The following is a 21,281-nucleotide window of genomic DNA, read 5'->3' on the forward strand; positions in this document are numbered from 1 at the left end:
TAGACATGTTAGCTTTAGCAATAAGAGAAGAAAAAGAATTGAAGGAACTAGAATAGGCAGAGAAGAAATAGTTATCACTTTTTGCAGACAATAGGATGATAGACAGAGAATCTTAGAGAATCAAAAAAAACTACTTGAAATAATAAACAACTTTGTCAAAGTTGCAGGATACAAAATAAACCCACATAAATCATCTGCATTTCTATATATTACTAAAAAAAACCCAACAGTAAAAAGAGGATCCATGTGTACAAAAATATTTATAGCAGCTCTCTTTGTGGTGGCCAAGAACTGGAAATCAAGGGGATGCCCATCAATTGGGCAATGACTGAACAAATTGTGATATATGAATATAATATAGGAAATGATGAACGAGCAGACTTCAGAAAAACCTGGAAAGACTTATATGAACTGATGCTGAGTGAAGTGAGCGGAACCAGGAGAACATTATACACAGTAGCAGCCACAATGTGTGTGGACTGTTTCTAACTGACTTAGCCCTTCACAGCAATGCAAGGACCTAAAACATTTCCAAAGGACTCTTGATGCAAAATGCCATCCAAATCCAGAGTAAGAACTATAGACTCAGAACACAGAATGAAGCAGACTATTTTCTCTTTTGTTGCTTTGTTTTTTCTCATGGTTTGTTCCATCCGTTTTAATTTATCTATGCAACATGTCTAATGTGAAAATGTATTTAATAAGAATGTATGTGTAGAATCCATGTAAGATTGTATGCTATCTTGGGGAGGGAGAAGGAGAAAATTTAAAACTTATGGACTTGATTGTTGAAAACTGAAAACAAATTAATTTTTTTTATTTAATTTTTTAAAAAAATTTCTTGCCTTTATTTATTTTTTTTAATTAATTAATTTATTTAACTTTTAACATTCATTTTCACAGAATTTTGGGTTCCAAATTTTCTCCCCCCTTGTCCCCTCCCCCCACCCCAAAACACCGAGCATTCCAATTGCCCCCATCACCAATCTGCTCTCTCCTCTATCATCCCTCTCTGCCCTTGTCTCCATCCTCTCCTCTGTCCTGTAGGGCCAAATAACTTTCTATACCCCTTTACCTGTGTTTCTTATTTCCTAGCGGCAAGAGCAGTACTTGACAGTTGTTCCTAAAACTTTGAGTTCCAACTTCTTTTCCTCCTTCCCTCCCCACCCCCTCCCTTTGGAAGGCAAGCAATTCAGTATAGGCCAAATCTGTGTAGTTTTGCAAATGACTTCCATAATAGTCGTGTTGTAAAAGACTAACTATATTTCCCTCCATCCTATGCTGCCCCCAGTTACTTCTATTCTCTCTTTTGATCCTGTCCCTCCCCATGGGTATCGACCTCAAATTGCACCCTCCTCCCCATGCCCTCCCTTCCATTGTCCCCCCCACCCTGTTTATCCCCTTATCCCCCACTTTCCTGTATTGTAAGATAGGTTTTCATACCAAAATGAGTGTGCATTTTATTCCTTCCTTTAGTGGAATGTGATGAGAGTAAACTTCATGTTTTTCTCTCACCTCCCCTCTTTTTCCCTAAACTAAAAAAGTCTTTTGCTTGCCTCTTTTATGAGAGATAATTTGCCGCATTCCATTTCTCCCTTTCTCCTCCCATATATTTCTCTCTTACTGCTTGATTTCATTTTTTAAAGATATGATCCCATCCTCTTCAGTTCACTCTGTGCATTCTGTCTCTATGTGTGTGTGTGTGTGCGTGTGCATGTGTGTGTGTGTCCCACCCAGTACCCAGATACTGAGAAAAGTTTCAAGAGTTACAAATATTGTCTTTCCATTTAGGAATGTAAACAGTTCAACTTTTATAAGTCCCTTATGACTTCTCTTTGCTGTTTACCTTTTCATGCTTCTCTTCAATATTGTGTTTGAAAGTCAGATTTTCTTTTCAGCTCTGGTCTTTTCATCAAGAATGCTTGAAAGTCCTCTATTTCATTGAAAGACCAATTTTTCCCCTGAAGTATTATACTCAGTTTTGCTGGGTAGGTGATTCTTGGTTTTAGTCCTAGTTCCTTTGACTTCTGGAATATCCTGTTCCACACCCTTCAATCCCTTACTGTAGAAGCTGCTAGATCTTGTGTTGTCCTGATTGTATTTCCACAATACTTGAATTGTTTCTTTCTAGCTGCTTGCAATATTTTCTCCTTGACCTGAAAACTCTGGAATTTGGCCACAATGTTCCTAGGAGTTTCTCTTTTTGGATCTTTTTCAGGTCGTGATCGGTGGATTCTTTCAGTATTTATTTTGCCCTCTGGTTCTAGAATCTCAGGGCAGTTTTCCTTGATAATTTCATGAAAGATGATGTCTAGGCTCTTTTTTGGATCAAGGCTTCCGGTAGTCCCATAATTTTTAAATTGTCTCTCCTGGATCTATTTTCCAGGTCATTTGTTTTTCCAATGAGATATTTCACATTATCTTCCCTTTTTTCATTCTTTTGGTTTTGTTTTGTGATTTCTTGGTTTCTCATAAAGTCATTAGCCTCCATCTGTTCCATTCTAATTTTGAAAGAACTATTTTCTTCAGTGAGCTTTTGAATCTCCTTTTCCATTTGGCTAATTCTGCTTTTGAAAGCATTCTTCTCCTCATTGGCTTTTTGAACCTCTTTTGCCAATTGAGTTAGCCTATTTTTCAGGGTGTTATTTTCTTCAGCATTTTTTTGGCTCTCCTTTAGCAGGGTGCTGACCTGCTGTTCATGCTTTGCTTGCATGTCTTTCATTGCTCTTCCCAGTTTTTCCTCCACCTCTCTAACTTGATTTTCAAAATTTTTTGAGCTCTTTTTGAGCTCTTCCATGGTCTGAGCCAATTGAGTGGGCTGGGATATAGAAGCCTTGACTTCTGTGTCTTTCCCTGATGGTAAGCATTGTTCTTCCTCATCAGAAAGGAAGGGAGGACATACCTGTTCACCAAGAAAGTACCTTCTATAGTCTTATTTCTTTTCCCTTTTCTGGGCATTTTCCCAGCCAGTGACTTGACTTCTGAATATCCTCTTCACACCCACTTCGCCTCCGGATCCTTCTAGCCAGCACTTGGGGTCTGAGTTTCAAATGCTGCTCCCCAGCCTCAGGGCTTCTGTGGGGGCGGGGCTGCTATTCAGTGTGAGATGAAGTTCAGGTGCTCAGGTGGGGGCAGGGCAGCCTCCTGGTCTCAGTTCCCTCACGGGGTTTATGCAGAAACCTTCAACAGTGGATCCAGGCTCCTGCCTGCTTGGGGAGCCCCGGTCTGCTCCCACCTCCGCTGCTGCCTCCTGAGGGGGCCTGAGTTATGGGGGCACCCCACTCCCCTCTCGACCCACCAAAGAGACCCTCTCACCAACCCTTGTCACCTGTGGGTGGAGGGACTCACAGGGCTGCTGGAGATTCTGTCCCTGAAGCCTGCTCAGATCTGCTCCTCTTGGTGCCGGGCGGCCAACGCAGGGCTGGGCTCTGCTCAGGGTCCGCAGCTCGAAGAACCTTTTGCGAGAGGTTTTCAGGCTCTCTGGAACAGAAATCTTGTCCGCTCCGCTGTTCTGTGGCTTCTGCTGCTCCAGAATTTATTGGCAGTTCTTTTTTACAGATATTTTATGGGCTGTGGGTTCGGAGCTAGCGTATGTGTGTGTTTCTACTCCGCCATCTTGGCTCCGCCCCCTTGCCTTTTTTTTTAAAGAGGCTTTATGAAACCTCTTCTAGAAGAGACTGCTCCTTAGAAGAGGCCTTATGAAGCTATACTAGCAGTAAGCTAATGGATATTTCCATAACATTTAACTTTCAAATCTTTTTTCTTGTGATAAAAGAAAATCGATGGCATGGAAATTTAAAATAAATAATCATATTATTTATTTCATTTATTTAAAAATATTAACCCTAAACTACATTATGAATTTAGCTTTGGTGTGTGACAGTTAAAACAGTTACCTTTTATTGTATGACTCTCATACACCTTATTGATACTTGTGTGTCAATACTGTATCCTAGTTTTGAATATTCAATATGATGATGAAAACAGTATCTTAATTAGGGTACTGTTCAATATTTGAAAGCGTTGATTTGTGAAATATTCTTTTTTTAAAATAAATTTTCTGCTTTGTTTTTCTTACTTAGGTCCACCCTCATCATCACCGGCTTCTTTTTGAAGTGTTTGATGAAAACCGTTTGGTAAGTTATTTTCTGTTAGAGTAAGGGAAATGTGAAACATGAATGAAAACGATAGCAACAAAGGAAAAAGCAATGATCATTAAGAAAATGGAGGTGAAGGACTTGATCACTTACAATATGAGAGACAATTTTGTATGTTGATGGCATTGTTCTTACACTGTCTCCTACATACCTTTTATAGAGCCGTTTCTATAGAGGTTTCTTCCAGCATGCTTCAATCTTGGGTGTGATTCTTCCTCTTATCTGATTGTTAGCTGATAAGACAAAAATGGTATTAAAATACTAACTTAGGTGTTGATTAAACATCTAATAAGGGTTTATTACAATATTCCCAGGAGAATTCATATTATAAAAGGGCTGGAGAAAGAGTTTCTTTGAGTCTCATCTTCTTCCTTTGAAAAATGAGAAGTTTGGACTAGGTAATCTTTACAGTCCCATCCTCATTTCTGTAATGTTCACCATTCTTTCAGTCATTAATTCAGTATGCTTTCAGGAGCCCAAGGCTCAGGGGGAGCACTTTTCTGGTTTCTCTGAAAAGGTTGAATTTAAGAACCACACTTCTTTTCTTGTCTTGATTTCCTTGTTTCTTCTGGCAAAGGTGAGCCAGTTTTCAATATCACCGCTAGTGATAAGTGAATAAATAAAGATTTAGCAGCTCTCTTTGAAAGACAGGTGAAAAACTGAACCAAAATATGATTTTAATGTAATGAAATGAATACTATGATTCCTGAAAACTTAAAATGCTATATTAAAATCCTTTGATTGTCCAGAGTTTGTCATTTTGTAAGCCTGTTTCAGACTGTTTTTGGTTGCTTCTTTTTTGTATTTATAGAAGACATGGACAAATTTAATATATACTTTAAAACAACTGTTTACAATAAAGAGTTGATTTCTTATACCATCCTCTTTTTCTATTCTTTATAGTACCATTTTTGTTTGTCAAGATTAAATTTTTTTTTTTTAAAAGAGCAGGCATGGGACTAGAAGTTAGTTTTCCTCTGAAAGAAATCGGAACTTCTAAGTGTTTACTTTGGAGCAAAACTCTAATTGTTGTATCTAATCAATTCTAAACCACGAAGTCCTTGTAACTGTAGATATTCTTTGGCTTGAAGGTGTATGTTCATTCCCCCTAATACCCTAGTCAACCTGAAGAAGCAAGGAACTTCACTTCATAATACTCTTTTCTAGATGAGACAAATTTGATTCTCCAAAGTGTTATGAATGTAACAAGTGCCTTCTTTCCAGTGCAGCTAACTCATCTTTGCCATTTTCTATGTATCCTGATCTCTGATAACTAAGAGTAGTAAGATGATAATCAGGCACATAAATTGATCTTGCTAGTGTATTATTTGGTATGTTAATGGATTATATTGGTGCATGTTTACTGAAGAATACCAAAATAGAATTTACTGTCTTTCTTCTTAAATCTAGTCCTCTTTCTTCTTTTTTCCCCTGGAAAAAACCACTTTACACCACTATTCATCCATTCTCCTGTTGTTGAAACTTTGGTCTTAACCTTTGACTCTTTGCACTTAGTTCCCATATTTGAATCCATTACTAAGTTCTCTCATTCCACCTCCAGACCATCTCTTGCCTTTACCCTCTCCTCTGGCTTCCTATTGCTACCATCCTAACATAGACTGACATTACCATTTACTTGGAATGTTATAATAGCCTGTTAATAGATCTTCCCTTTCTGCTTTCTTTCTCCTGTAATTTGGCCACACTAATCTTTATCTGGATCTGCTTATGTTATTTTTCTGCTCAAAAGTCTTAATGACTTTCTGTAGTTTACTACATAAAATTCTAATTTCTTTACATTATTTTGATCTGGAGCCACTTTTTCCATAATACTTTCATTCCATGTACTCTATATTACAGCCAAACTGGATTACTCTCTTTTCCTCAAAAATGTTATATCTTTATCTGCCTCCATTGATTTCTTTACCTTTTATTCCTCCATATGAATTTCCTTTATTATTTTTCTAGCCCTATAAATATTCCCTTGGTAATTGGATTGATACAACACAAAATAAGTTAATTAATTTAGGTAGTATTGTCATTTGTATTATGTTGATTTGACCTACCCATGAACAATTAATGTTTCTCCCATTATTTTGGTCTGTCTTTATTTCTCCAAAAAGCATTTTATAATTGGATTCCTATAGTTTCTGGTTGTATCTTAGTAAATATGCTCCTAAATATTTTATTCCTTCTCCAGTTATTTTAAAGGAAATTTCTCTCTCTAACTGTTTTTGCTGAGTTTGTTTGTAATAAAACAGGTATGCTGATGACTTATGTGGATATGTTTTTATATCCTGTATCTTTACTGAGCTTGTTAGCTATTTCATTGAAATTTTCGGTTGACTGTAGAATTCTCTAAATATGTCATCATATACATATATATACACACAAAAATGATAGTTTTTTCTTGTTTATTCTCTTGTTTTATTTCTATAGCTAACATTTTTAGAACCATGTTAAATAGTAATGGTAATACTGGGCATCCTTACTTTACCCTTGATCTTACTGGAAGTACCTTTAATTTTTCTCCATTACATGTAATATTAGCTTTTGGCTACAGATACAGTTGAGTGGGATAGGTTTAGTGAAGATTTCTCAGATTGTAATTCTTCCCCCAGGGGTGAGGTAAGACCTAGAGGCTCAAGGTTACAATATTTTTAGAATAGAATAGTTCCATATAAGGATATAAAACTGTGTAGTGTATTAGGGTCTTAATGATTGGATAAAACTTACATAATTCCTCGATGTCTTCATTTCAAAAGGGATTGGTTAGATTTCGTGTCTAGAAAGTAAGATCATATTCTCAGCTAATGAGGATAATGGTCAGTGGGGGAGGAGGGACTTGCGTTAGGGTCTATATAAATCACTGCCTTTTCTTTGTCTTTGGCTTTCCTACTCCTACAGGTTAGCCCTGCTTCTCGAGAATCAAATAAATCACTTTTCTGTCATCACTTTGAGAGGCCTCTGAGTAATTGATTTATGTAGGGACCTGAGCCATCCCACACACAGTCATTCCTCAAAATTTGTGGGGTAAAGGGCACACAATCGCCACAAATGTTTAAAACTACAAATAACTCTAGACCTCCCCCTAAAACTTTATTTTTAATAATTCTGACTATATTTATTTAACACACTAAACAAGTGAAACAATGCACTGCACCCATAAAAGAGTTGCAGTTTCTATGTGAGAAATTAGGATCTCCCATACTATGCAGAATCTTTGCTGCCTCAGGTAAAGCTATAGCAAGTGTTTCACAAATTACCTTGTCTTACTAGCAAGATAACAATAATCACTGGGAGAGCAAATCACGTGAGTGAGTCTGGATGGTAGAGAGACAAAGAGGAGGTGTTCCCAAAGAGAGTGTGTAGCCCATAGCTCTTTAGTGCACTGCAACTTTTAAGAAAAGTAAATGCTCATAATAAATTTATGTATGTATATTTATGGTAGTAAATTATAAAATAGATTAACAATACAATAGTTTTTATGCATTCATGACTTCCAAAAATTTTTTTAGTTTTCTTTACATGTATGTGTCATCTGTAATTTCGGCATTATGTCACAAATTTCCAAAATTCACGTTTGATTATTGATGGACAGGTAACCAAAACTATCAATGTGAGACTCACATACGTTGAGGGATGACTGTGCTTGTTATTGACCATATTAAGGGAAGGTTCATTTATTCCTATGAATTTTAGCATTTTTTATAGAAACATATGTTATCAGAAGTCTTTTTAGCACCTATTCATAAAATTACGTAGTTTGTTTGAATTAATATATAAATGTCAGTTATTATGAGCAGTAAAGCTGCTTTTATTTAGAGCATGTTACCCCAGTCTTTTTAACTCAGGACCAGGGTCACATTGAACCTCAAGTTCTCAATAACTTTACTTAACAAGTAAAAGATAGATATTTAGATTTGAATTACCTCTTTTCCTCACCCAAACCAAAAAGGAAAGGTGACTTGGAAACCAATGGAAATGTCTGTCTGTGCATTGGAAACATTTTGCCTTTTGTTGGAGTCAAACTAGTTGGAACCTCTACAATCATTTCTATATTTACCACCTTACTCTCTTGAATATATTTGGTCTCATAGTTTAGTCTATCCATATAAACACTTAAAAGTAAATCTTTTGATCATTTGTCCAAGACTTCCTGCTTTCTAAAGAGCTTTTGTATACAAGAGAACCAGGCTTGCTGGATAATTATTCCTGGCTTTTTTACTTTTGAGAAAATGAACTGATTTAGAATTTTGATAGTGATTTGGAGTTCACACTCAAAAGGTACATTACTCAGACATTCCACTTTTTTAGGTGGTATTATGTTAGAACTACAAATCCTTGCTAGTTTTAATCTTACATTTTCTCTTTAACCCATGTTTGTAAATTATTTCTTCAAATTGCTCTAACATAAGATATAAATATGAATGTAGAAGACAAAGTAATATAAAAATATGTGTTTATTAGCTTCTAGTTTTGATTTAAGCACTTAAGTAGCCTTATTTATGATGGTGTTCAGCAGCTTTGTCAGTTTACCTTCAAAGAATGCAAATAAGAAATCTCATACTTGAATGCACAAGATCTTAGAAAACAGTAAATAATCACATTTAATAAAAGCAGTTTGTGATACTAGGTTGAGTTGCTTATCTGAAGCAAAATCATAATGTAATAATTTATAGCAGAGATACAATTTTAAAATATTTCTTTGTTTTTCATGATTAATTTGATTAAAAATGCTATTTAAAAACTCAGGGATGTCTTATGTAGTTTTTTAAACAAAATAGTTTGAAATTTTTTGTATTTGCTTAGAATAGGCTACCTAGAAAGATACGATATGGGTTTATTTTTAAAAATTGAACTGTTTTACTTGTTTGTTTCTTATAAAGGAGTTAATATATTTTTATTTACTGGAGTTCTAACTATAAAAATCAGGTATGGCTTTTAAAAGTACTGTTTTTTGAGTAAAATACTAAACTTGATCCATGATTTTTTAGGAAGAAAGTAAAATTTTAAAAGTTTATTACCACTAGGCTCATAATATAATAAAGATTAAGCAAACAGCTGAAAATAATACATTACAGCTTCTGAAAAGATAAATGGCAGTAATTAATTTCACATTACCGTAGTAGAGTACTTAGTACTCTGATATAAACAAGTGTATCCTTTGTTCATGAAAATAAGCGTTGCGCAGAGTGTGTATTTGTGTGTGTGTTGCCCTGCCAAATCTGCTGATTCTGTGTTCCACTAGGGGCCGGCAAAGAGCTCTTCACAGGCTGTCGGGGCGTTTGGCATTCAGATATGTTTTTTTGAAGTGTTAGGTCCTTTTTTGACTTAGCACAGCACTCTTTACTGGGTGGATTGGAGAAATAATGGAATTAAATATTATGAGTTAAAACTGTTGGAGGTATAAATGCTTTTTTTGGGAGAGAGGTCAAATATGAATTTTTTATGGAATACTTATTTTGACCTCTTCTTGGCAGTTTTGATATTCAGAATATAAATGGCATAAGTTTAAAACTGTGCCACTTGGCTGAAATGGACATTCCAATTGTAGGAGAAAATAACTCGTGGTAATCTCTTTTAAAGTATCTTTATCAGGATGACCTTAATTTTTGTGATGAATAAAATTTACTAGACTAATTTACCTTAAATTTATTTATCTTTTTATAAAATTATTTGGAAGATAAAATCCTTATCTGTTTAAATCAGTAATAGACATTTATTTTTCCCCACTGTTTTGGCATTCATGACTTATTAAAACTTTGCATTTTGGCATCTAAAAATTATAATCTGTAAATATCTTTCTGTATTAACCAACTTAACTGGGATCCTAGTGTGGTTACTGTTTGGAAATTCAGTCCTTGATTTGATACTCAGTTACATGGGACTTCATTCCTACCAACTTCCTGTAATTCTATACCTTCGGGTAAAAATATTAGTGGTTAAACTCTTCTGGAGAAAGTTTCAGCACATTGATTCAAATGTTAAATAGTTCACCTAGTGTAGCCAGAGAGAAAAGTACTGTTTAAACTTGAAATGCTGGTGGCTTGTTGTTTTTGTGTTACTCATTCATGCAAATGGGAGAAGGTATAATTGAAACAAGGTTGGCGGTGTTTGAGGCAGAGGGCTGCAGCTGAGCTCAGCTTAAAGGTCACTGGAATTCAAGTGCTTTGTAAGTGAAGGCGTTTTGACTACTAGCAATTGGAGACTTTTTTGAAACTCCAGGCTCCCGAATGGGTTGTTTGCTTCTTTATAGAATAACGATTTTCTACCATTTTATTCTGGATAAAAAACTACAGTTTCAAAGTTCTCGTACATATTCCCATGTGATACAGCTGCTTCCAGCCCGTCTTCAGACAGAGATGTTTGTTACGATTTTGACTTGCTAACATGTTTAGAAATGAGAGCAAATGGCACAAAGGTTACAGTTGCATTTTGCAGCCAGAAGAAGCAATGCTTGCCTGCCTTCAGAACCTCTGAAGATGAATTGGACAACAGTGTTCACATGTCCTTCAGAAGATCAGCAGAAATTTCGGCATCTAACATTATTCAAATGAAGCTGACTCCTAGTTTACCTCCTCTAACACAGGAAAATAGTAAGTCTCAGGAAAGAACATCTGAACCTTCATCTCCAAGTATTAGCAGAAAGAGCACCTTTCTAAAGATTTCACTGCAGCCTCTAAGGTATAGTAGATGTCTAACATCCGACAGTGTGGTAACTACTGGTGAAAATGCAACATCTACCTGTGTATTAAAGGAAGAAATTTGTAGTGGAGCCATAGAGGATGATAAATTGAGTTCTATAAACGATGGCAGCCAATTAAGAATCCCTTCCACCAGTGACAGCCCATGCAGTCTTTTAACCAGGGATAATGGATGTTTTAGCAGCAGTTGTAGTGATTATGGATCAAGTACAAGTACAAGTGTTGATGATTCACCTGACTATATCATAAGTGATAGTAGTACTTTTCCTCCAAGTAATGCCTCTTTTTATTGTGGGAATTTATCCTGTAAAGGCACAACCAAAGAAAGTTTGACAAATATTAATACTATCCCATGTGAAGTTATTTCAGCAAATAGAAGTATAATTCCTTTTGACCAGGATGACTTGGAGCAAGGATTGGAGATGATGAAATTGCCAGGAAGAAAGAAATCTAAAATTCCACTGAAATGTTGCTCATCTTTGCTAATTTTCCCCAGGAGCCCTTCTAGTACCCCTCCAACTTCTCCAACAAGCTCAGGTACTTTACCAAGGAAAGGATCATATCAGACTTCACGGCCGTTCCTCATTTCTTCCAGCGAGCTTGCAGAAATTGAAAATGGTGCTGCTTCTAACGGGTTTCTTTCTACAGCAGTCAGTGGACTTCGGCTTTCTAAATCCATCTGTGCTCCAGGGGAAATTAGACACATTAGGCCACTTCATGCGAATGGTTCATTTGAGGAAAACATTTTTACTTCAAATAATAGTTCCAATCAGTTGCTTTGTGAAAAATCATCTGACAGCTGTTCTTGTGTTTCACTGCATTTCAGTCAGCTAAGAGCATCTTTATCAAAGAGAGAAACAGCAAATGGTCTCTGTAAACCAGAAATGTCAGCAGTGAAGTTTAAACTTAATTCTAGTTCAAAGTATATTAAGCTGATGCATGGAACATCTGCATGCCTGCCATCTTCCCCAAATGCGGACTGTCAGATAAATATTGAAAGAGAATTGGAAAGATTAGATTTACAGACAAGCAAACCCCATCACACTTTACAAAGAAGTATTTCATTGGAAGGAACTTATCCAAATCTTTCTTGTTGTTTATCCAGCGTTAAGCACAGTTGTTCCAAGGCAGGACCATCTCAATTACACATTCAGTTCACATCTGGAAATGAAGGCAAACTGAGTAATTTTCCAAAAGAAAGCAAGAACTATTTCAAAAGAGAATTGTCTCATACTTTGAAACACTGTTGTAAGGTAAGTTTCCTTTGTTTACTGAAGTAAATTTTTAAATGTTGGCATGAACATTTATGTGGGAATTTCGTGTATCTTGTGTCTAATCTATAATAAAGCAATGTTAGAATTTCAATGAAGTTTTCATAGTCTTTATGCTTAGCAAATTTTCCACAATCAAGAGATATATATTCAGAAATATATATTTGTATGTATATATATAAAATAGTTTTACATGCTATTTTATGTTGTTTGAAAGGAGACATGTATTTTTTGAAATCTTCTTGACATTTTAAGCAATAAAAAGTTTTTATGGCTTAAATGAAAGAAGCTTTAAATTATAGTCAACAAGTTTAATCTTATTTCAGTGAATTTTTTTCTTTGAATAGTGGCATAATAATTCCTGTGGTCTCAGGTTTAACTTTGCTTTGCAAAGCACAAATACTAGTGCAAGATTATCTAGATGCATAAAAATAGTGACAAGGATTTCAAGATAAGAGGCCCTACTTTTTTACATAATGTGCTTTTATTAGATGACAGAGATGGTAGATTCAATAAGTACTGAACTGCATATTTATAACAGAGAAATAATAAAATGGTATTTACATTTGCACATAGCTGGAACCACAGGAATTTTAAGTTTCCACCCTTTTCATTAGCCACTAGATCACTCTCACTTTTATTTTACACTGTAAGTCAATCTTTCAACAATATTTCTTTTTAAATTATAATTTTTTGGATCTGGTTTTGAGTAGCAGGCTTTTTCCATGATGTTCTAGTTATCTTATTAATAAATTTCTTTGGTGTTTTGTTCTGTCGTAACTTATTTAACAACAAAAAAATGTTAAAGTTTATTTGACTTTTCTATATTATTTGGTGTGCATGTTTTAAGATTGAGAAAATTGTGTTTGGAAGATGTTGAAACCTTGGAAAATTTTATACATCTTTTTTTAAATCTGTAAGAAGCCATTCTGGATGATAGAGTGTAAGTTTTCCAAAGATAATTTTTTTCTGTCTATGGTATGTGACTCTCAATAACTATATGGAAAGTGAAAAATAAATTTACTTATCTGAACAATTAGGGAAACCATTAGGTTATTACAGAATTTTTTCCCCTTCCGTTTTTATATCTTGTAGCCAGTTTTTGTTAGAACCCTTCGTCTTATGCATATTTTTCATTTTTTCCCACAAATTAAAAACAGTGTTATTTAGTACCTATAGAACACTGGGATGAGAAAAGGAAAGGGTAAGCATTTTAGTGACTCGTTTGTAAATGGTTGTGATTTAGTTCTGTTTCTGTTTGAAATCTTTTTTTTTTTTTTAACTAACTCTTTGGAGACAAAACAGAGATAAGTGGAATGATTCAAACAAGTTTGTACTATACACACACACACACACACACACACACACACACACACACACAAACACACACACTTCCCCCCCAAAGGAAAGCAATTAAAGTGGTAAAGTAAGATCAATATATGAAGTTTCTTCACCATATATTTTCATTTTATCTCATTTTCTGTATTTCTAGGTGATCTACAGGGGAAAGTTAACTTAGAAATATTTTTAGGAAGTACCATCTTAAAATACCTGATTTAGTAGTAGCCGTATAATTGTTCAATTTTGTTTTGGTTTGGTTTTTGTATAGTTTTCTGGATAGTTCTCGCATTGTTTTCTGAAATGCATCCCCCATTCCTTTAAGGATTGTTTGAGGAACCAAAATACAGAAATAATAGTTGATGTTGATTACTTGTTTTCATTTAAATTGTGAAGACACAAACCTTTGCTGTAACCTCAAACATTTCCATTTTATTTTCAGAGTAACCTATTTGATTTTAGAATAAAGTTGTAAAACCCACCAGAGCTTTATGTTGTACAGTATCTTCTTTTAAATATTAGATGGATTTTCTTGGTTTTTTTATCAAAAAATTAAAAATAGCATTGTGATAGTTAAGGGCAATTTATACTGGATCTTTTTTGAAGTGTTGGGGCAGGGATTTATTATAAAAGTAAAATAATAGTGTTCTTATAAATATAGAAATGGCACAAAGAAAAGAAGTTTCACATGTCTTTGTCAGTAGTTTTATTTTAATCTAATTATAGTTATATGTTATAACTCATTTAAAAATAAGCAGAGCCCAAAATATTTCTCATGACTTCCGTTAGTCACGTAAGTATTCTGATATCCCAAGTCTGTGTTCACTTTTAACAAGTTGATATTAAAGAAGAATTTAGTAATGTCACCTGTCTGCATAAGGAAGCTATGAAATTAAATCAGTGCTTAAGTGAAAAGACCGTAGTGTTTGAAGCAGCGAAAGGACTATCTGCACTGTATAGACTGTACACACTACATACACTGTTTAGCCAATAAATTGCCGGTCTGCAGCAGCACAGTACCAAGTTTCTAACTCTCCATCATCAACAGCTTGTTAATGGATTGGTTTTCAAAATTCAGTGATAAATTTAGCACAGACCTGTGAACAATCTATTCTGTAATATTTTTATAATAGAGTTGTATATGGGATAATCAGACATACTTTGCAAGATAATGTTTATCTTTGGCAACTAAATATTAACTTGGATACAACAGATTTTATATGCTTTTGGCTTTATAACATTTTATATTCGTAATTCTTACTTTAAAAATTACATATTGGGTAGGACATATTAAGAAAAATTAGGGATTAGATATTTTGGCATAGACCTTTTTCTCCAACATTTTTCAGAGTTGTGCTTTTTATTTTATTTCTTGGAGGAAAAAAGAAAGTCCTAAAATTCCTAATCAGTTGACAGAAGTCACTCCTCAGTTTTATAGATTTTATTCACTGTTTTGCTTGGCCCTGTACTTTCTTTCTGATCCCCTTTTCTGTCTTTCTCTGCAGAATAGGCAAGGCTTGATGGATACTTAAAATGTAATTTCCATTTTGTTTAAAGATCTCAGCATTTTGCTTCAGCTTCATAAACTTTTTACTTTATTTGCTCATTTTTATTTGAAAGTTAGCTTTCAAATGTCTGTTTTTGTGAAATAAGCCAGTCATAAAGACTTTGTTTTTTTTCCCTTTGTAAGCCCTACTATGCTATAGTTATTATCATCACTGTTATTGTCATTAAAGAAGTCAAACTCTTTTGGAAAATTTAGTGCAATGAGATATAAAGTTCACATAAACTGGATTAATCCACAAAGGGAAAAAACAGAATGAACATATCATTATCCTTTTATAGATAAAACTAAGACTTTGGTGAAATGAATTAACCAGTGTTCTCACCACACCATTTATAACGTGTTGAATATAATATAAATACAGTGATAAAGTATAAACCTTAAAACTGGAATATTTAATCAGGTGACATTCATTACTCTTCCAGTGATAATTTGTTTCAAAATCCTTCGTATTTCTCTGTAGGAAAATATTATGACAGTGTGAAACTATCTTGGCATTAGACCTCCAGGGGCCTAAGGTCACACAACTGGAAGTGTAAGAAATTGGACTCAGAAACAGCACTCTGTCCACCACGTTGGCTCTTCCCTACTCATTTTTATCTTACTTTGTCTTTAACCTTCTGTACTGTCTAAGCACAGCCTTCTGTTCCAGCCAAAGTGTTTTGTTAGTTTTTCTTGGCATAAAGAGGTTGTCTAATCTCTGAGAATCTGTATGACTCTCCTCTTCTGTTGGTAAGCAAACTGCTCTTTGAATTCCAGCTGATCCTTTTCTAAGACCTGTCAAAAATGGATGAATTAATGCAATGAAAGGTAAAATATAAATAGCCCTTTCAAGGCAAAGTAGGAGAATCTGTGAAGAGAGAAGTGATACAAAGGAAAGATTGCCTGTGTGAGAAGTCTAGGTTCTCTGTTACTTAAATTGGTAAATCAGTAGTTATTTATTGGGCATCTATTATGTGCCCAGTGCTGTGTTTGGTACTCTTGAGAATAGTGAAAAAGTAATCTCATGGTTCTGGCCCTCTAGAAACTTACAGGGTAATAGGAAGACCAAATAAATGAAGGAGTAGTCATGTAGAAAGAGCATTTGGCTAGGAGTTAGGAGACCAGTATTCTATTTTTTGAAATCACACAAACTTTTATTATTATCTGTTGTTTTATATCACAGCCATTTCCAGATAAACCTCCCCCTGTCAAAATGAACCTTTAGTTATAACCAAGAAAAATAGTTAAGTAAAACTAACCAGCACAGTGATCATGTCTAACTGTATGTCCAATATTCTGTACACCTAATTTGCTACCTTTCTACTGAAAGGAGGACTTCAACTCATCTCTTTAATTTCTTTTTTGTTTGCTTTAATCAGCCAAATTGTCTTCTCTCCTTCTTATATCACCCCAATTGGGAACTCAAGAAAAATAAAACCCATTGTAAACATGTATATTAAATCAAAACAAATTTCCACTTTGGCCATGTCCAGAAAAGTATTTGTTTGATTTTGCATTTTCCACTTCACTTGTCAGGAGGTGGATAGCGTGCTTCATTAGTCCTTTGAAATTGTAGTTGGTCATTACATTGGTAAGACATCAGCATAATAATCTTCCATTACATTTATGTATCATAATTTGTTCATCCATTCTCCAGTTTATGAGTATCCCCACAAATTATCATTTTCTGTCACTTCAAATAGCTATAAATATTTTTGCTCATCCTTAGAGTTTTTGCTAAGGACTGATCCCTCTCTTAATCTTCCCTTCCTTCCAGTTCCTCTCCCTCCTTCTCCCCTTTCCCTGTTAATGTGTTTCTATACGCAGCTCTGTGTGTATATTCTTCCTTATGTTGACCAGCTCAGATGAGAATGAAGTTCAAATTTCAGACACTCCTCCTGTGCCCTACTTCTTGTTTACATAAATGACTACCTGAGCCTCCTGAGTATGTGAGAAAACATTCTCTAGTTTCCTTTCCCTTCTTCCTTATGTATTTCTCTCTCTTTCTTTTTCCATTCTTTTCTTAAGGTCATCACAATATAACAACCACTTCCAGGGCTTGTCTGCGATTCCTGTTGATGACATTTATCATCTCCTTCTGTAGTCGTATGTCATTGTTCATTCATGTTTGCCTTTTTGATGTTTCTTTTCACTCCTGTGTTTGAACTTTAAAGATTCCTTGCAGCTCTGGTTTTTTTCATCAGAAATGCTTAGAAGTCCTCTATTTCATTAAAAATCCATTTTTCCCTGTAGCATTATACTTACTTTTTCTGAGCAAGTTTTTCTTGGCTATAAACACGTATCCTTTGCCTTCTAGAATGTGATTCCAAGTTTCCTGCTTCTTTATGGTGATGACTAAGAAATCATCAGTTCTCAGTGACTGACTTCTTTGTTTCTGATTGATTACGGTATTTTTTTTTTTACTTGGAAACTCTGGATTTTGATTATTATGTTAGTGGAAGTTTTCATTTTGAGGTTTCTTCCAGAAGGTGACTGGTAGATTTCTATTTCCACCTTGCCCTCTGGTTCTAAGAGAACAGGGCAGTTTTCTTATAAATTTTCTTAGGATATCTGGGCTCTTTTGCTTTTTTTTTGGTCATAGCATTCAGTTAGTCCATTGATTCTTAAATTTTTTCTCCTTAATCTGTTTTCCAGGTCAGTTGTTTTTACTATGAGGTACCTTAAATTTTCTTTCTTCCCCAGCATTTTTACTTTATTTTAATATTTCTTATTGCTGTATTGAGTCATTGGCTTCTCTTTGACCCAATCTCTTTTCAAGGAGTTTGTTGCTTAGGTAAAATTTTGTACCTCTTGTGCCAAGCTATTTGTTGATCCCTTTCCAATTCTTTCCTCTTTTTCACAGTTCTCACTTCTTTCCAATTTCTCCTCAATTTCATTTTATTTATTTAAAAAATAATTCTTTTTAAAAACTTTTTCTTTATCTCTTCTGGGAATACTAGTTTAATTTTTACACAGGCTATTTTCCTTGAGGCATTGTTTGTAGATCTTTTGGAATGATTCTCTTTGGGATTGGGGTCTTGATCTTCCTGACACCCTAATGATTCCTTTTGATGGAGTTCTTTTTTTGTTTATGCGTTCTTTCAGCCCATTTTCTGACTTCAGAGTTCATGTTCACTTCATTTCACTGAGCTCTAAAGTCTGGCCTGGTCCTGTTGCTGATTTCTTGGGATTCTGGGTGTTATGTTGTTCTAGGATCTTAGGAACAAGTTGCAGACCTGCAAGCTCCTGGTGTTCCCAGAGTTATATGATTCAGGGCAAAGTCAGATTGGTAACCCCTTTCTCTGAGCTCTGCAAGTTCCTCTTCTGAGTTTGAGTCTGGGCAAGAGTAGACTGCTATTGGATTCAACTCCTGTCAGCCAGTTGGAAAAGTCTTTTGGTTCAGAGGGACAGCATTGTAGGCTCCCTGCTCCCTGTTCCATTCTCAGTACATTGTTTTGGGCTTCCTTACCTGGGAATGCCACCCCAGTGTTCATGCTGGGGCTATGACCTGAAACTGGGTAGTGGTTGGAAAGCTACCAGTTTGCATCTGTCCTTCTAGCAGTGCCCTAGGATGGAGCAGAGCGCTGGTATATAGCTAGAAACTCATCTTGCTCTGGTGGACAGCCTCTCCTTGGGCACTGTAGGGCTCAACACTTGGGCACATGCTCCTGGCTCAACACTATTCCCATCTCCAATATCTTTAGATATCCCTATATCTTTTCCTCTGCCAGCCTAGGTTGAAGAAATGACTCAGGGGAGGGAAAGAATAAGCATTTATATAGCGATTAACTGTGTGCCAGGTATTGGACTAAATACATTTTACAAGTACTATTTTATTTGATCCTCACAACAACCTTGTGAGGTTGATGCTAAATTTCACCCACTGTGACTTTTTCAGAATTTATTCAGAATTTGGCCTGGTATGCTTTCTAGATGTCTTCAGAGATTTGTGTAGGGAATTCAGGGCCACACCATTCCTATCACTTTGCCATCTTGGAAACCCTTAGATCTCTATCTGCTGGTAACTAGCTATGTGATGTAAATTGTAAAATGTCAAATCTCTCTAGGCATCAGTTTCTTCGTCAAGCAAATGAGGGGGTTGAATTATATGATCTTTAAGGTTGTTCTAAGCCATCATGTTCTGTGACTCTGGACACTATAGTCCTGAAATGGAGATTAGGGAAAACTGGAGTGGTTTGAGGGACACATCATAGATCTGCTAAGACATCATAGAACAAGACTTGGTCTATGCCCAGAAAGACTTATAGGATTTGGATATGCTTAAAGAAAGCATTGGAAGCTAGGGAAACGAGAAGGTAATTAGAATTGAGTAAAGTAAGTCTTTTTACATTTTCAAATTCTTTGGTTCATCTCTTATAGAGTTATACTCCTTTCAAGCAGCTATCCCAAGTGCCTGTGCATGTTGATCTCTGATCCTTACTCATACCTTCAGTGCTATCACTTTCCATCTCACTTTCAGCATGTGACCTTACCTCCTAGTTTTGTGATTGTATGACATGTTAAGGTCATCTGATTTGAATTTTGTTGATTCCTTAACAACTTGGAACCTTCCATCAGAAATATTAAGGAATGGGGCGGAGCCAAGATGGCGGAGTAGAAAGATGCACATACACATAGCTCCGAACCCACAACCCACAGAACGGCTAGAGGGGACCAACTCACGGTGAATTCTGCACCCAGAGGCCACAGAATATTGGAGTAAGGGAGATTTCTGTTCCGGAGAGACCTGCAAACCTCTCGCGGGGGGTCCTTCCCGCTGCGGACTGGACGCCGGGACTGGGAGCAGAGGGCAGACCTGCAGTGGCCGCGACACCGTGAGGAAAAGATCCGAGCGGGCTACGGGGACGGGATCTCCAGCGGCCACGCGTGTCCCTCCACCCACAGAAGGACCTGCAAACCTCTCGCAAAAGGTCCGTCGTGCTGCAGACGCGGAGCCCAGCCCAGACCTGCAGCGGCCGCGGCTCCGAGAGGTACAGATCCGAGCAGGCTTCAGGGACGGGATCTCCAGTGGCTGCACAAGCCCCTCCACCCACAGGTGACGGGGGTCGGTGAGAGAGTCTCTTTGGCGGGTTGAGAGGGGAGTGGGGTGCCCCCATGGCTCGGGCCCCCCCCCGGGAGATAGAAGCTGAGAGGCGGCTGCAGACAAGGGCTCCCCAAGCGGGCGGGAGCCTGGATCCATTGTGGAAGGTCTGTACATAAACCCCCTGAGGGAACTGAGCCTGAGAGGCAGCCCTGCCCCTGACCTGACCACCTGAACTTAATTCTCACACTGAATAGCAGCCCTGCCCCAGCCAAAAGCCCTAAGGCGGGAAGCAGCATTTGAATCTCAGTCCCCAAACGCTGGCTAGGAGGACCAGGAGGCGAGGTGGGTGTGAGGAGAATATTCAGAGGTCAAGTCACTGGCTGGGGAGAATGCCCAGAAAAGGGAAAAGAAATAAAACTATTGAAGGCTACTTTCTTGGAGAACAGACATTTCCTCCCTTCCTTTCTGATGAGGAAGAACAATGCTTACCATCAGGCAAAGACACAGAAATCAAGGCTTCTGTGTCCCAGCCCACCCAATGGCCTCAGGCCATGGAAGAGCTCAAAAAGAATTTTGAAAATCAAGTTAGAGAGGTGGAGGAAAAACTGGGAAGAGAAATGAGAGGGATGAAAGAGAAGCATGAAAAGCAGATCAGCTCCCTGCTAAAGGAGAACCAAAAAAATGTTGAAGAAATTAACACCTTGAAAACTAGCCTAACTCAATTGGCAAAAGAGGTTCAAAAAGCCAGTGAGGAGAAGAATGCTTTCAAAAACAGAATTAGCCAAATGGAAAAGGAGATTCAAAAGATCACTGAAGAAAATAGTTCTTTCAAAACTAGAATGGCACAGATGGACGCTAAGGACTTTATGAGAAAGACAGATATCACAGAACATAGCGAGAAGATTGGAAAAATGGAAGATAATGTGAAATATCTTATTGGAAAAACAACTGACCAGGAAAATAGATTCAGGAGAGACAATGTAAAAATTCTGGGACTACCTGAAAACCATGATCAAAAGAAGAGCCTAGACATCATCTTCCATGAAATTATCAAGGAAAACTGCCCTGAGATTCTAGAACCAGAGGGCAAAATAAATATTCAAGGAATCCACAGAACACCGCATGAAAGAGATCCAAAAAGAGAAACTCCTAGGACCATTGTGGCCAAATTCCAGGATTCCCAGGTGAAAGAGAAAATATTGCAAGCAGCTAGAAAGA

The 21,281-nt window shown here is 36.5% G+C and overlaps 2 protein-coding genes across 7 annotated transcripts in view; both read left to right on the forward strand.

Annotated features, from left to right (window-relative positions):
• The window catches only part of LOC140508108 (E3 ubiquitin-protein ligase NEDD4-like), a 173,287-nt gene that overhangs the window by 40,996 nt on the left and 111,010 nt on the right, over positions 1 to 21,281 (forward strand). For 3 of the 6 annotated variants that reach the window (XM_072615888.1, XM_072615896.1, XM_072615886.1), the window contains 2 exons: positions 4,083 to 4,136; positions 11,970 to 12,117. In XM_072615888.1, the coding sequence (XP_072471989.1) occupies positions 4,083 to 4,136; positions 11,970 to 12,117 (202 nt within the window). The remainder of the gene's footprint in view (positions 1 to 4,082; positions 4,137 to 11,969; positions 12,118 to 21,281) is intronic. The other 3 variants (XM_072615905.1, XM_072615887.1, XM_072615880.1) reach the window with 1 other exon arrangement.
• LOC140529107 (E3 ubiquitin-protein ligase NEDD4-like) lies at positions 10,283 to 11,964 on the forward strand (the record flags this gene model as incomplete). Its single annotated transcript, XM_072647523.1, has 1 exon — positions 10,283 to 11,964. A coding segment is annotated over exon 1 (1,404 nt), but the record flags the coding sequence as incomplete, so codon positions are not given.

The sequence above is a fragment of the Notamacropus eugenii genome, chromosome 1 (assembly GCF_028372415.1).
Source record: "Notamacropus eugenii isolate mMacEug1 chromosome 1, mMacEug1.pri_v2, whole genome shotgun sequence".
NCBI lineage: Eukaryota > Metazoa > Chordata > Mammalia > Diprotodontia > Macropodidae > Notamacropus > Notamacropus eugenii.